Genomic DNA, 14,714 nt, shown 5'->3' on the forward strand with positions numbered 1-14,714 from the left:
AATCAGTGGGAAAATCCTTGGAAAAAATTAAATACTGCCAGGTGTTAAAAAGGAGTTTTATTGGAAGGTTGGGTATCATATTTAGATGTGCATAGAGGAATATTATTACACTCCGAGGACTCCAAAGGGAAATAATCCTAATTCAGGGTTTTGGTCTCACTAAACACTTCTAACGTTTCCATTACTTTACATGTTAAAAAAGTAATTTTCAAAGTCTCACTGTGAATTCTCAGGACAAATGGTATCTTAAAGTTGCATACCGTTGCGAAGCTTGGAAAGTAAGGCTTCCAAAATCATTATGCTAATGATACGATGATTGTAGAAAATTTTCACAAAATTTACTTGAATGAATAATACTGAAAATCCACATTTTTACCTGTTCTGCTAACTGACAGCATGGAGGCAAATTACTCACACATGTAAACAATATTCATACACTTTTGTAGTTAATTACATATATGATTTTAAAGTACACATTCTCAGCTTTATTTTGACCACTTTTAATCATAATACACACAAATAATGCACTTACAATGCATATGTCTAGGTTCAGTGTGTTTTTTGGTACCACATAGGGGGGTGGCCATTTGACCCGGAAGTGGTTAGTGAGACCTTTACATAGTGAAACATTGTAAGTACAACTCCCATGCAGATCACATTGTTTTGATGAAATTGTATAGGAAGGTTGGGTATCATATTTAGATGTGCATAGAGGAATATTATTATTCTCTGAGGACTCCAAAGAGAAATAATCCAAATTAAGGGTTTTACATAGTGAAACATTGTAAGTACAACTCCCATGCAGATCACATTGTTTTGATGAAATTTTATTGGAAGGTTGGGTATCATATTTAGATGTGCATAGAGGAATATTATTACTCTCTGAGGAATCCAAAGGGAAATAATCCAAATTAAGGGTTTTACATAGTGAAACATTGTAAGTACAACTCCAATGCAGATCACATTGTTTTGATGAAATTTTATTGGAAGGTTGGGTATCATATTTAGATGTGCATAGAGGAATATTATTACTCTCTGAGGAATCCAAAGAGAAATAATCCAAATTAAGGGTTTTACATAGTGAAACATTGTAAGTACAACTCCCATGCAGATCACATTGTTTTGATGAAATTTTATAGGAAGGTTGGGTATCATATTTAGATGTGCATAGAGGAATATTATTACTCTCTGAGGACTCCAAAGAGAAATAATCCAAATTAAGGGTTTTACATAGTGAAACATTGTAAGTACAACTCCTATGCAGATCACATTGTTTTGATGAAATTTTATAGGAAGGTTGGGTGTTATATGTAGATTTGCTTGAAGAAATATACTGTTGGATGACACCTAAAGGAGATAATCCAACAAATGTCAATTAGGTCCATTTGAAGTAGGGGGGGGTATTCTCTTTGTGAGTTTGCTCACAGTATTTCTGGTTGTTTCAGATTCTATAGTTAAGGGTAAACTACAAAGCATTTATAATGGTATCAATGTAAACTCTATCCAATCCAACTTACATTTACGGTGAGAGGGTAAAGTGGAAGACTTTCTGATTGTGATTGAGGGTTTTTAATAACCTTGAATACATTTTTAAAGTTCTTCATGGTTGTTGTTAAGTGTTTAGTAATCCAACGGATGTTGGTAGCGAAGCCATACCTTTGGGATGCCTGACTGAAGAACTTGATGAGGGATCCAACGGATGTTGGTGGCAAAGCCAAACCTTTGGGATGCCTGACTGAAGAGCTTGGTCAGAGATCCAATGGATGTTGGTAGTGAAGCCAAACCTTTGGGATGCCCGACTGAAGAACTTGGTCAGAGTTCCAGCAGATGTTCGTAGAGAAGCCAAACCTTTGGGATACCTGACTGAAGAACTTGGTCAGAGTTCCAGCAGATGTTGGTGGCAGAGACATACCTTTGGGATGCCTGACTGCAGAGCTTGGTCAGAGATACAACGGATGTTGGTAGTGAAGCCAAACCTTTGGGATGCCTGACTGAAGAACTTGGTCAGAGATCCAACGGATGTTGGTGGTAAAGCCAAACCTTTGGGATGCCTGACTGAAGAACTTGGTCAGAGATCCAACGGATATTGGTAGCAAAGCCAAACCTTCGGGATGCCTGACTCAAGAACTTGGTCAGAGTTCCAACGGATATTGGTAGCAAAGCCAAACTTTTGGGATATCTGACTGAAGAACTTGGTCAGAGTTTGTACAACTAGCAGGTGGTCTGTTGCGATGATGCTCTGACCTACTCCAAGACCCCATGTTGATCTGAAGGAGTTTCCATACTCTGTCTTGGATGATTGATTGATTGATTGTTGGGGTTTAACATCCGAGCAGCAATATTTCAGCTATATTCAGACGATGAACATGAAATGGATGATAAAATGAACATGAAATGATGATGAAGTGAAAAATGGGATGGGACACAAAGACAGTAGGGACGACAAATTTTGATTGCCAATAGAAAAAGGGAGGGATGGGTAAGGTCGGGCAATTCAGCCTCCTGTGGCGGAGTGCAGTGGTTCCTACTCCTATCGAATACCACAGCAGGGTTCTTTAATGTGCGAGGAACGTGTCAGGTTTTCCATATTATAGCCTGACAACCCCAGCATGTAACATGCCAGGGGTACCCCATTCCACCACCTGGGGCACACATCCCAGTTGCTCTGTGGGCAGAGTGCCTAGCCCCTGGCTAGGTTTCTGAGCACTATTTAGTCGCCTTTTACGACAAGCTTAGCGCTGCTGCAGGCCTATTCTTTTGACGCCCGGACCTGCACGGGGCCTGTCTTGGATGAACATCAGCTGAAGAGTGTAAAATTTCTATCGAATAATTCTATTCTAATTTCAGATATTTACAGGGTTGGAATTTGTGTATGAAGGACTTGCCCTCTTAGAAGCTATTCTATTAATATTTCAGATATTTTTAGATTACTGTATGAAGGACTTACCCCCTTAGAAGCTATTCTTTTTACATTTCATATATTTTTAGGGTTAGAATTTCCTTTGAAGGACTTTCTCCCTTAGGAGCTGTTCTACTTATATTTCAGATATTTATAGGGTTAGGATTTCCCTATGAAGGACCTGCCCCTTTAGAAGCAATTGCTAATGGTGCTGTTTTTATAAATCCTAAGTTTAACCCACCTCACAGTAGTAAAAATACCAAATTCTTCAAAGGAAAACCAACAGAGAGAAAGGTAAATAAATGTCCACTAGATGGAGTGAATCGACTTTAATTGTTGTCTTTAATTTTTTGCTTTTCCTTATATATGAGACATAGCAAAATTTAAGTGAACTGTTTATTTATGGATGTGAGTTCCTTTGAAGTTTTTTATTTCTTATTTTCTATTTTACAAGTTATTGCACTTTTTACTTAAAGGAGTGATTGTCAATGATTTGGAATTTACCTTAAAAGTGCCTTGATAGGTTTTATTTATATTTTGGCACAATTTTGTTGAAAGAAGCTTCCATTTGTTTTTCATTGATTTATATCTGGATTATCTCCCTTTGTTTTCATAGATTTATATCTGGATTATCTCCCTTTGTTTTCATAGATTTATATCTGGATTATCTTCCTTTGTTTTTCATTGATTTATATCTGGATTATCTTGAAGTGTTTATGGAGGCAATATTACAATGTTGCTGTGATTCATCTGAAGTAGACTATATTAATCTTTACCATTGTTCATAAATATTAGGCAGTAGGTGATACATGCATGTCAAAGACCCACCGAATTCACTTTATTTCTAACTCAGAAACAGTTGCATATTACATAACCCATCCAGTTTGTCTTTTGTTTTTTGCACATATGAGATGATTTATAACAGATTGCAAATGCAATTGGTATTTTACAAGAGTTATTTCTTGTTTTGGCTGATTTAAGAAAAAGATGAATTTTCTCCAAATTTGAAAGGACTATAGTTTTGTAAAAATGTGGCTTATGAAGACCACATAAGTACCGTTTGTTTAGTGGGTCATAATTCACCTTGTATCAAGATTCCAATACAAATGAAGATTTTTGGCTGACAATTTGATTGGTATTGCAGTTTTTACTAACATGTCTTGCTTGTGTTAATTCAATAACATTTCAACAAATTGCAAAAAAATGTATGTAGTGACTTGCCTTTAACCCCTGCAGCAAATCTTAAGTGCTCAACACAGATTAAATGGTTTTGTGTTTGAAAATAAAAATTTTTACTATGATTACCCTTTTTGATTTTGGGTTTAGCAAAATGAGGAATTGGATCAGAATCTTAAAATTGACTCGGATATTGGTTTCTGGATTGTAACATAAAGATCATGATGTACAGATGAACTGATGGAACATTGTCCCCCAAATTAGCAGTGTCAGAATTTTATATGGTTCAGTACTTAAAGCCATAATGAATTTTTATTTACTATGATTTGTTTTCCAGTTGACAAGTCAACACCCCTATGCAGAGCAGTTCATTGGTGAACCATACGTTTACACCATTGATATCAAAAATATACAGCAAGTTAAAGATACAGTATCTCATATACTATCAAAAAATCAGGTCAGTTGTAAAAATTGAGGAAAAGTCATCTTATAAGCCATTCTTTTTGTAAGAGTTCAATTTAGTGTTAATCTGAGGTCTAGGACCTTTCATATCTGAGATAGACCTCTGTCCTGTACCTTCAACCATTTTATTGACACTTTATTGTACTGAGGTTCTCTTGTTTCCCTGGAATCACCTGATTTTAAACAAAGATGGGTCTTGTACCTGTCATTCCTTAATATCAAATTTGAATCCCTGCTTTGCAAAGCTGAAAATTGCTGGATGGTTGGTAAAATTTGTATGAAAATGTTATGATTTTGATGCATTTATGAAGAAGAAACTGTTTTTTACATTTGTTGTATTTCATGATTCTAGAATACTGTAAAAGTACCATTGTTTGTGGGGAACCAATTTCTTGGTGTTCGCGGGTAGGCCAAATCATTCATGCCGTATGGTGACTGTTTTTATCCTTCAGTTTGAACTATTCATTCATGCCATATAGTGACTATTTTTATCTTTCAGTTTAAACCATTCATGCCGTATGGTGACTATTTTTATCTTTCAATTTAAACAAATCATGCCATATAGTGACCATTTTTATCTTTCAGTTTAAACCATTCATGCCGTATGAATATACAGAAGAAGGAATGATACAGAGGATGAATGCTTACATAGAACATCAGAATTTCTGTCAGTTTCAAAAACAGCCTGCAAAATGGCCTCCAAACAGTGCAATCTCATTCATCTATGCTGATAAAGGCATTTCTTGTAAAGATGCCTGCTGGGCTGACAGTAAGACAGTAATGGTTGAAGAAGTAGTAGAGAGACTTCACAATGTTTTTTTATTTTTCACTTACATTTCACCATGTTGATATTAGGCAAATAATAGCTCTGGCTAAAGATTGATTGACATGGAAAACAGACACGCACAACAAAGAAAATAGAGTAACTAAAATCATACATAAAAAGTAACAAAAGCAAATGAGCAACTCGGACTCCTCTAAAAACTGGGAGCATGGACCAGGTGCACCGGTTGGGTAAGCATTCTCTGCTTTTGTAGAAATACCCGCCAAGTTACTCATAAAAAGTTGTCCAGTGTATACGAAAGAGGAAAGGAAAACTATGACCTGTTGAATAAATCAGTTTTCATGGTGCCGATTGATGCACTGTAACGATCCAGAGTTCATGATGACGACCATAAAACTTCTGTAGTTATGACTTTAATCTTGTAGTAACATAACCTTTTTCCAAAGTTCATATAGCTTTCATGACCAGTCGAGCTAAACATTTGGTATATTCCTTTTACATGACTTGTTGTGTGTCTCCTGTATCTAGGTTCCTTGCTTTTTGTTATTTTGATGATGTTACAATGGAATTCTTACCAATTGTCTGCCAAGAACAAATAACTTACATATGAGATTATCAGTATTGACGCAACTGGTCAGGATTTGTTTTTAAAGTAGCACTCCAGATAAGAATCATGCAAAATGTGATTCATGGTTGGAAAGCCTACGTATTTTTATTTTTGATATTTTGTTTAAAATGGTATATTATACAGAAATTAACATAAGGCTTTTCATACAACCCTTGTTCTTAGAAACCAATGGATTATTTCCTAAGAATGAGTAATTATACATTTCATCATATAGACCTATTAAGCAACTTAATAACAAAAACAAAAATGTGTAGCCTTTTTTGGGGTGTATCAAATTTTACAGGATTTGCATGATTCTCACAAAGACTGGTACTTAAATTCACTGGAAAAGAAAATTTCTTCATATTTAATGTTATATTTTACAGGTTTAATTTGTGAACCTAGTCACTTCCGTGATATAAACACTAAAGACTCCCTCATTACCCATGGTGCATCATGTTCTAACTCCAAGGAAGTTACGGGTCTGTATTCTCCAGCATTCAACTTTCTTACTAATGAATGTGAAGTACAGAAAGAAGAACTTTTATTTAGTTGTGTTGGAGAAAATAGTGAATTGAGACGATTATGTCCTTGTCGAAACTTTATTAAAGGACAAACTGCTCTATGTCAAGGATGTGAGAGCTGATTGGTTGATAAATAATTGGTCACTTGATTATTGCATTTACATGTATTTTGTTTTTATATGCTGTCACAAAATTAAGTTACTGTCCTCAGTGTAACTAGCTCTTCTTTGTCAAAATATTGCACTAAATTAACAAAAATTTTCTGATCAAAGGATTCCATTGCCCAGAACCAACCTCTCACTATCCCTGTATCTTGCACTGGAGTAAAATTATCAAGTTGGGAAAATTTTCAGAAAGGTTTCCTAAGATGATTTTATAAAATTAGGTGCTTAATATGGTTTTATTTAATTTTATGGGTATCATTTTTCGTGGGTAGAATAAAAGAGACATTTCTTTTGGATTCATGAATTTGTGGTTTGTGGGTCAATAAAAAGTGTAGGGGCATTAAACTATGAACATTGCCTAAAATATCAACTTTGTCATAATAATGTAAAAGTTGTTCATAAGTTATGAATCCTAACATAGTAAATAATAAAAATATAAGGAAAAATAATGTTTTGTGGAATTAGTTCATTGTATAGAAGTCATAATGGTGCCACTATTTTACATCATTTAGCCAAATCTGCTGAGAATTGTAATATTTTTGTTATTTTTTTCAAACATAATGACATCCAGAAAACAATGTCTACACCCAAGAAACAACGTCATATTTCATCACATATGATGAAATATGTAATTATAAATATTTTTGATAAATAAGAAGTTTTTTTTGGTGTGTGGACACCATTTCTTTGCCAAAAATACGACCAGAAAGTGTCCAAAAAGTACAAATTTGACAGAATACCTGAATATTTGTTAAGTTAAAGTAACTTTTCTGTCCTTTCAATGCAATTATCAGAAGTCTTCATGTTTTCTTGTTTGTGATAGAATCAAGTTTCAAAATTCACAATAAAATCATTCAAAACTTTATGATTGATTTTCAGATAAATTTTAGACCAGAATGTCCCTTAATCGCCCCTTCTCCTTTAACAATTTCTCTGCATTTCCAGTAAAACTATTACCAAAGCAAAGTTTACTTGCTGGATAATAAAAACACTTATTTTTTTTCAGCATTAAGATTTTTTTTCCAATACATTTTAAAACAGTAAAACTATTACCAAAGCAAAGTTTACTTGCTGGATAATAAAAACACTCATTTTTTTTTCAGCATTAAGATTTTTTTTCCAATACATTTTTCACAACTTTGATAATTGAGACAGAGGTTATTTTGAGTTGAATTCCTGGTTTCACACTACCCCCAAAGTCCCTGATAATTGAGAGAGAGGTTATTTTGAGTTGAATTCCTGGTTCCACACTATTCCCGAAATCCCTGAAAATAAATACTGCATGAATAATAATGAAACCATCATAATTGATATTTGTGAATTAGTATGACTACTGTAAATTCTGAATTTTTTTATATGCATTTATTTTGCCTTTCTATCAGAGTTTACCAAAGAACTATTGTATTTATTACAACATTGAGGAATATCTTATCTCTGTCATATTATAAATTTATATTATATCAATTAGAATTACTGTATTTACAACACAATGACATTTTTAGTTCAAAATTTTCCATTGTGTATAGTGCTGAGGGCTCATTGTAAATATTTTTATCCCTTACAACATCGTCATTTGTTGATTGAATCAGGTCCTTTTTTGTGTGAATTCTTGTGACTAGATTATGTTAATTATTATAATTGATGGCTGCTACCGGTAATTTCTCCTTTCTAAGGGAGACTACCTTTTATGACATAACCTCCCCTTTTATTTCATCAAGCAGGGATAAAATTTCTAGGAGAGATTTCCATCCATTTTACATTTTCTTAGATTTCTATAGATTTCATGGGAGAAATCGATTCTCCATCAGCATATTTTTGATTTCAACTATTTCTCCACTGGCTATGGTGAAATTAGGATTTTTATCTGTTTGCTTTAGCTCCCATGATGAAAATCTATCATTAAAATCTTGAGTGGACAAATGGATAAATAATTTAAACCACACATTGCTGAAGGTGTGACAGTGTAACCATCATACCATACCAGTCATTTCAGGGGCTGATAGTGAAGATTGTCTTGAGTGAAAGTATAGTGCCTGATAGGTTTTATTTTCTCCATTTCATTTACTGTTATAATAATACATTGCAAAGTGCTTGCCAAATGTTAAGATTACATGTTAATATGGCACAGTATGTTGTAGATTATATTTTATATTGCACTTGTTCTTTTTGAGTAGTGGATGCATTGCTAGTATATTTATTGATTGCATACCCTGACTGACAGTATTTATACAGAATAACAGCAGTTTTGATGTGGAACAGATAATATCACAGTGAGTGTGATATGGTGAGATGTAATGTTCTGTGAAGATGTTTCACACTGATGTTATTCTGTTTATTCATAATGTCACAGTAAGAACAATAGAAAAACATTAAATTGCTGATAAAAACTTTAGCTGCACCCATTTTCTTACTTTTGCATTGAATCATCTATATAAACTTGTCATATAGAAATTAAACTTTGTAAATTAATTAGAATTGCAGTATGATGACGATAAAGATGTATTGGCTAAAAATAATAATAATATACAAATTTGGAACAAATTAGAAAAAAATTTTTTTTATTTATCCTTATCTTGATTTTGTTTCAAGTCAGAACACTTATTATTTATTTTTACAGTCGAACGTCGATGTGTCAAACTCGGATTAGTCAAATCTAGGATAACTTGAACTATTTACAAAGTCCCAGCAAAACTCCCCTTACTCCAATACAGTTTTACCTCGGATGACTCGAACTCAGATGAATTGAAACCTCAGATAACTTGAGGTAATCAATCAGTCCCCTCAATAGGAGGTTAATTAACCCTGATGTCTCAAAGTCAACTAATTAGTCCGAAAACTGATTGTTTTATTACAAACCATGATTGAAGTGTGTTTAACAACAATTAGCGTGGCTATTAAAATTAATTTGTTGACACTCTTTATGGTTTGATTTGTTGTATTTAATTAATTTAAAATTGTACGTGTTGTTAAAAGAAACAAATTTTATTAATAACACTTTGGAATTTACACTAACAGTGATATCGGATATTTTGATATTTTGAAATTAAAAAAAAAATATACAGGTGAATTGTAATGGTATCTTACTATTTAATGAAACATCAAACAGACGATAGTAAGGGTATTTCAACGACTACATTCATTTCACTAGTGAATCTGAAATTTTATCGTAATATTGTAGAGCACATGGTTTGACGATACTCCTGAGTGTGAATCAAACAAAGCAGCATGTTATAAACTATGGCGTTTTTGATCTAGAAAAAATAAAAAGGAAATTTCACTAAAACACTTGCTGCCGTTCAGTATTTCAAACATGATATACTTACAAAAAAAATATCTTCCGATATGAAACACATGACATTATCAAGTACCATGTAAAGTGAAGCACATGTACATGTACAAGCATAACATACCATGTAAATACAGAAACAATCACGGACCAAACTACTAGTATTTCCGGTTTATCCTCGACCTAGGATTACTCGAACCTCGGATATCTCGAACATTTTTGCATGGTCCTTTCGACTTCAACTTAATGAGGGTCGACTCTACCTTTTTGAAAAACAAATGTTACTAGAATACTGTGTAGGTACTTTCGATTGTATTTAACAATTTTCATAGTTTGTCAAAGTTTTTCATTCACTTGGGAATATGAATTTGCAAAGGCCAAATAAAATTATATGTTTGTTTTCTGTTACCTGCCAATAAAATTGGAAGTTGGTAGGGATTTAGTAATAATTTTTCCGGGGGTAGATGGTAACAGGCAGAGTAAGTCGGGTAAACGGAAACAGAGGTATGATTTTATTTGGCCTAACATAACACCAACTAAAAGACCAGGGCTCTTTTTGAAAATATTGACTTCAATAGTCACAGCTGAGTCAAAACAATTAGGTTAATCTTCCCCTCCCCTCTGTGTATGGGCTTATTCTTACAAGATTATAATAGGACTAAAATATACTAAGTATTTATGTAAAATAAAAGTGGAATTTCATAGTGAAATTACAACAGAGGATACAGTTTCAAAAAATGTTAATCGCATTTGTAAAGCTTCAATTTCTTATATGTGCATTAAATATCATAGGAGTTTGTTCATCATTACTGAAAAATGTACTCCATACATAGGTTACTGTATCTTACACTTTTTAGAATTACATTTTTAGCTTGGATAACAATCATACAAAACTACTGGACTAATTAGAACCAGACTTGGTATGAATGTTCCTTGGAGTATCCTGCATAGAACTGATGTGGGGATTTTTGATTTGTAGAAAAATATGGCTGCCGTTACTAAAAATAGAACAAAGATGTCAGACAGTAATTTTTCACATATATCTCCAAAACCGTTAGGTTTATCCAAATTCTTTCAATAGTTAAAATGATCCATATTATTAGGACTACAAAAGTCTTCAGACTCCTTGTAAGAGTTATTGCCCTTGAAAGGGGAAAAATAACTTTTTTTAAATAGTTTTCAGTCAATATCTTGAAAACTATGATAGATAAGAGAAACTTTCAATTGTTGAAAAGATCTTGTTATAAGTCCTACCAAAGACTTCTTGAGTCAAAATTGTTGGACAACTTCTTGTGTAATTTATTGTCTTTGAAAGGCAAAATTCAACAAGGTGAGCAATTCAGGCTCCTGGGTGCCTCTTGTTAATGTTTTTGATGGTACGGGTTATTATAAATACACCAAGGTGTGTTTTTTGATAAAGCATGTTTTTTTTTTTTTTGTGAATGTGTGATGTGATTCATGCAGTAATCAAAACAAAAATGTATCAGGGGTTTACAGACATGATAAATGTGTTGACCAAAGTGCTCTCATCGGTTTTTAAATATTTTTAAAGTATCAATTGTATGGATATTGAACTGTTATAATGATTTTTTCACCTATTTGGTACATGAAATAGTTTTCCTATGACTCGTGTGAAGTTTTATAATATGTTTATATAGGAGTGCAAACTTAGGACCAACTAAAAATAATGACTTGGTTCTAATGCCATCTCTTGTTGATTTGGAGAGAATGCCTCATTGCCATATTAATAGATGAGACTCCCTATTAGCTTATTTCTTATTAATAACAATATTAAAAGCACTCTCATCACGTTTTTTGGGACTACATATGTAAAAATCATTGGTTTTCACTAAAACTGGCCTGAGAAGCAAAAAAAATGGCCTTACATAACATAAGGTTGGATATCATTATAACTTATCAATGTCCAAATGTGAAGGCTACAGGTTGTATTGCACCATATTGTAATGTACATATATATAGGATTAGGATGTTTTATTAAGTTGTATGTTACATGAAGTTATCTAAGAATTTTGTTCCATGTCTGTATTTTATTTCAATTGTCCACTGCCTAAAGATGATGAAGGGGACAATTATCAATAGCTGATCCAGGGGGTGGGGTGGGGGTATGCATCATGTCTGTTAGTTTTTAATATATTGTAATATTCATTCTCAAGAATCAATGCCTAAATTTTTTTGTTATTATTTTCAGATGTTTTGAAGCTAAAGAACTTTTTAATCACAATGATGCAATTAGAGAAAACAATTAAGTAGCACTCCAGCTAAGAATCCTGCAAAATGTGATTCATGGGTAAAAAGCCTACATATTTTTGTCTTCTTTCGGCAAATGCCGAAGGGGACTTAGGTTTGCACTCCGTCTTTCCGTCAGTCTGTCAGTCCGTCAGTCACACTTGGTTTTCCGGACTTTTTTTTGTAGTGCCTCATCCAATTGATTTCATATTTGGTATATAGTCTTATCATGACAAGTTACAAGTTAAGTTTGAATGACATTATGGTTGAACGATTTTTACAGCAGTTATGGCCCTTGGACATAGAAAATTTCATGAAATTTTATGTTTTTCGGAGTTTTTTTTGTAATGCTTCATCCAATTGATTTCATATTTGGTATATAGTCTTATCATGACAAGTTACAAGTTAAGTTTGAGCGACCTTACGGTTGAATGATTTTTACGGAAGTTATGGCACTTGGACATAGAAAATTTCGTAAAATTTTATGTTTTCCAGACTTTCTTTTGTAATGCCTCATCCAATTGGTTTCATATTTGTTAGCTAGTCTTATCATGACAAGTTACAAATTAAATTTAAATATTATTGCAGCAAAATGGTTTATATGGAACTTATGGCCCTTGACATAGAAAATTACGTAAAATTTTATGTTTCATCATTTTGATGCAAATTGCTGTTGTCATTCTAGAGTTATTTGCCCTTTAAATCATAATAAATCATAATAGTTTTTTTCAACTTTCCAGGTGATAGAAAGAGAATGTCTTTATGCAGCTTTCTGTAATGCAAAAATTTTATTATCGACTGTAAAATGAAGCTCAGGTTTGATTTTGATGGAATTTGCTTTTGCTGTTCAAGAGTTATTTTCTTTTGATTGTTAAAAAATAACACCATCCATTGCTAGTTCATGTATATAAAAAAAATCTCATAAAGGCAATGAGTTCAAAGGCCGAAAGGGGACACTGTATTGGATCAGCAATACTCTCAGAATGCTTGTTATTTTTGATATTTTGTTTAAATTGCCATAGTAAACAGAAATTAACATTCAGTTTTTCATATAACCGGTGTTCTTAGGAAATGAGACGTATATAGAATGCACTGTAGATTTCAAAATTAAGGGAGATAACTCTGTAAATGACACTCAAATACAATAGAATCTATTGGATTTTCAATATTGATTATCTCCTAAGAGCAGGCAGATTTGAATGAATAATTACATATTTCAAAGTATAGACCCATAAAACAACTCAAGTACAAAAATAAAAATATGTAGCCTTTTTTGGGGTGTATCACATTTTTCAGATTTTGCATGATTCTTACAAAGACTACTACTTAAAGTGTCTGCTGTTGATTCAGAATTTCTTTGAAAATACTGCTGTGTGTAGATTTTGGATTGGAAAGAAATATTTTCAATAGAATTAAAGTAAAATGTTTTGACATATTTCATGACTTTTGGTATACCTTTTATTGGTATTCTTATAAATGTGACTGATAACTGAAAGAAAAAGTTGACCAAAAACAATCTCCTATCACCTTTTTCTTTTAGCATGATTCTTACAGGAAGTTATACTTAAATAGCTGCTCTGTCAGTCGTGTGTGGTAACATTGTATGTGATACAATATTGTACATGGACACACATATTTAAAGACATGATTTTATCATAGAAAAGCTTCTTTGATTAACCTAAGTATTAGTACACATTCCCTGGAGCAATAGATCTTCAAACCTCCAGATTTTACCCTTATATTGCCTTTTGTCAGACTTTCCTTTTGACTACTGCCTAGATTTTATCAGTATGATAATTTTGTTATTCCTTCATCAATATCCTGTTAAATGCTTTTGGCGTGCCCAATTTTTTAAAAATTATTTTTGGTTTTTCTATGCAGGAGAGAGCTATTTGTTCTCAAATAAGGACTTTGTGGATGAGGTCCTCAACAACAGATGCTTATAAAAATCAATCAACACTTTATACCAGTACGTAATTTCTGGCAGAACAATTTTGAGTCATTCTTATTTCAAGTTCTTTATCTACATAGGTTGTCACTTGTGACCTGTCTATTATTTCCTTTCATGGCTAGAGAGGTGACCTGTAGAAGTTTAATTATTTGTTGCTTGGCTTTTGGTGGATGACTGTCTCATTGGCAATCATGCCACATTTCATGTAATAGAGCACTTTTTTGAAGACTTAATAGGTAGACAAAACGTTTCCAATGATTTGTAGGAGTTATCCCTTACTCTAGATCTACCTTTTTAACATGAAGAAATTAGACAATCTGGTTTTTGACCAACAATTTTTCTTGAAATTCTTGTCCTATTTTCTGGGTTGAATTGTGGTGTACTATGAGAAAATTGTTATTTTTGAATGTGATATATTATGTCATTGTTTTAATTAAAAACATGTTTTTGATCTGCATTGTATTTTTTTGTTGGCAAGGACAGGATGTATTATGGTATACAAATGTCAATCAGTCATGTCACACTCAAATATTTCAACTACTTTTCATAAAATTTTGTTGAAGTTTTCATCAGTAAACCATTGGGGACAGACAAAAGGACACTCAAGTTTTTTT

General features: G+C 33.0%; 1 protein-coding gene across 11 annotated transcripts in view; it reads left to right on the forward strand.

The window, feature by feature from the left end:
• LOC148599302 (alpha-1,6-mannosylglycoprotein 6-beta-N-acetylglucosaminyltransferase A-like) overlaps positions 1–14,551 on the forward strand; it is a 59,026-nt gene extending 44,475 nt beyond the window's left edge. For 9 of the 11 annotated variants that reach the window (XM_088559672.1, XM_088559671.1, XM_088559663.1 and 6 more), the window contains 4 exons: positions 3,047–3,193; positions 4,413–4,532; positions 5,123–5,306; positions 6,315–14,551. In XM_088559672.1, the coding sequence (XP_088415798.1) occupies positions 3,047–3,193; positions 4,413–4,532; positions 5,123–5,306; positions 6,315–6,574 (711 nt within the window). In that variant the 3' untranslated portion in view covers positions 6,575–14,551. The remainder of the gene's footprint in view (positions 1–3,046; positions 3,194–4,412; positions 4,533–5,122; positions 5,307–6,314) is intronic. The other 2 variants (XM_088559674.1, XM_088559675.1) reach the window with 1 other exon arrangement.
• The last annotated feature ends 163 nt before the right edge of the window (positions 14,552–14,714 follow it).

Source organism: Perna viridis, chromosome 13, assembly GCF_037379345.1.
Source record: "Perna viridis isolate PV_CMFRI_1.1 ecotype Kerala chromosome 13, ASM3737934v1, whole genome shotgun sequence".
Taxonomy (NCBI): domain Eukaryota; kingdom Metazoa; phylum Mollusca; class Bivalvia; order Mytilida; family Mytilidae; genus Perna; species Perna viridis.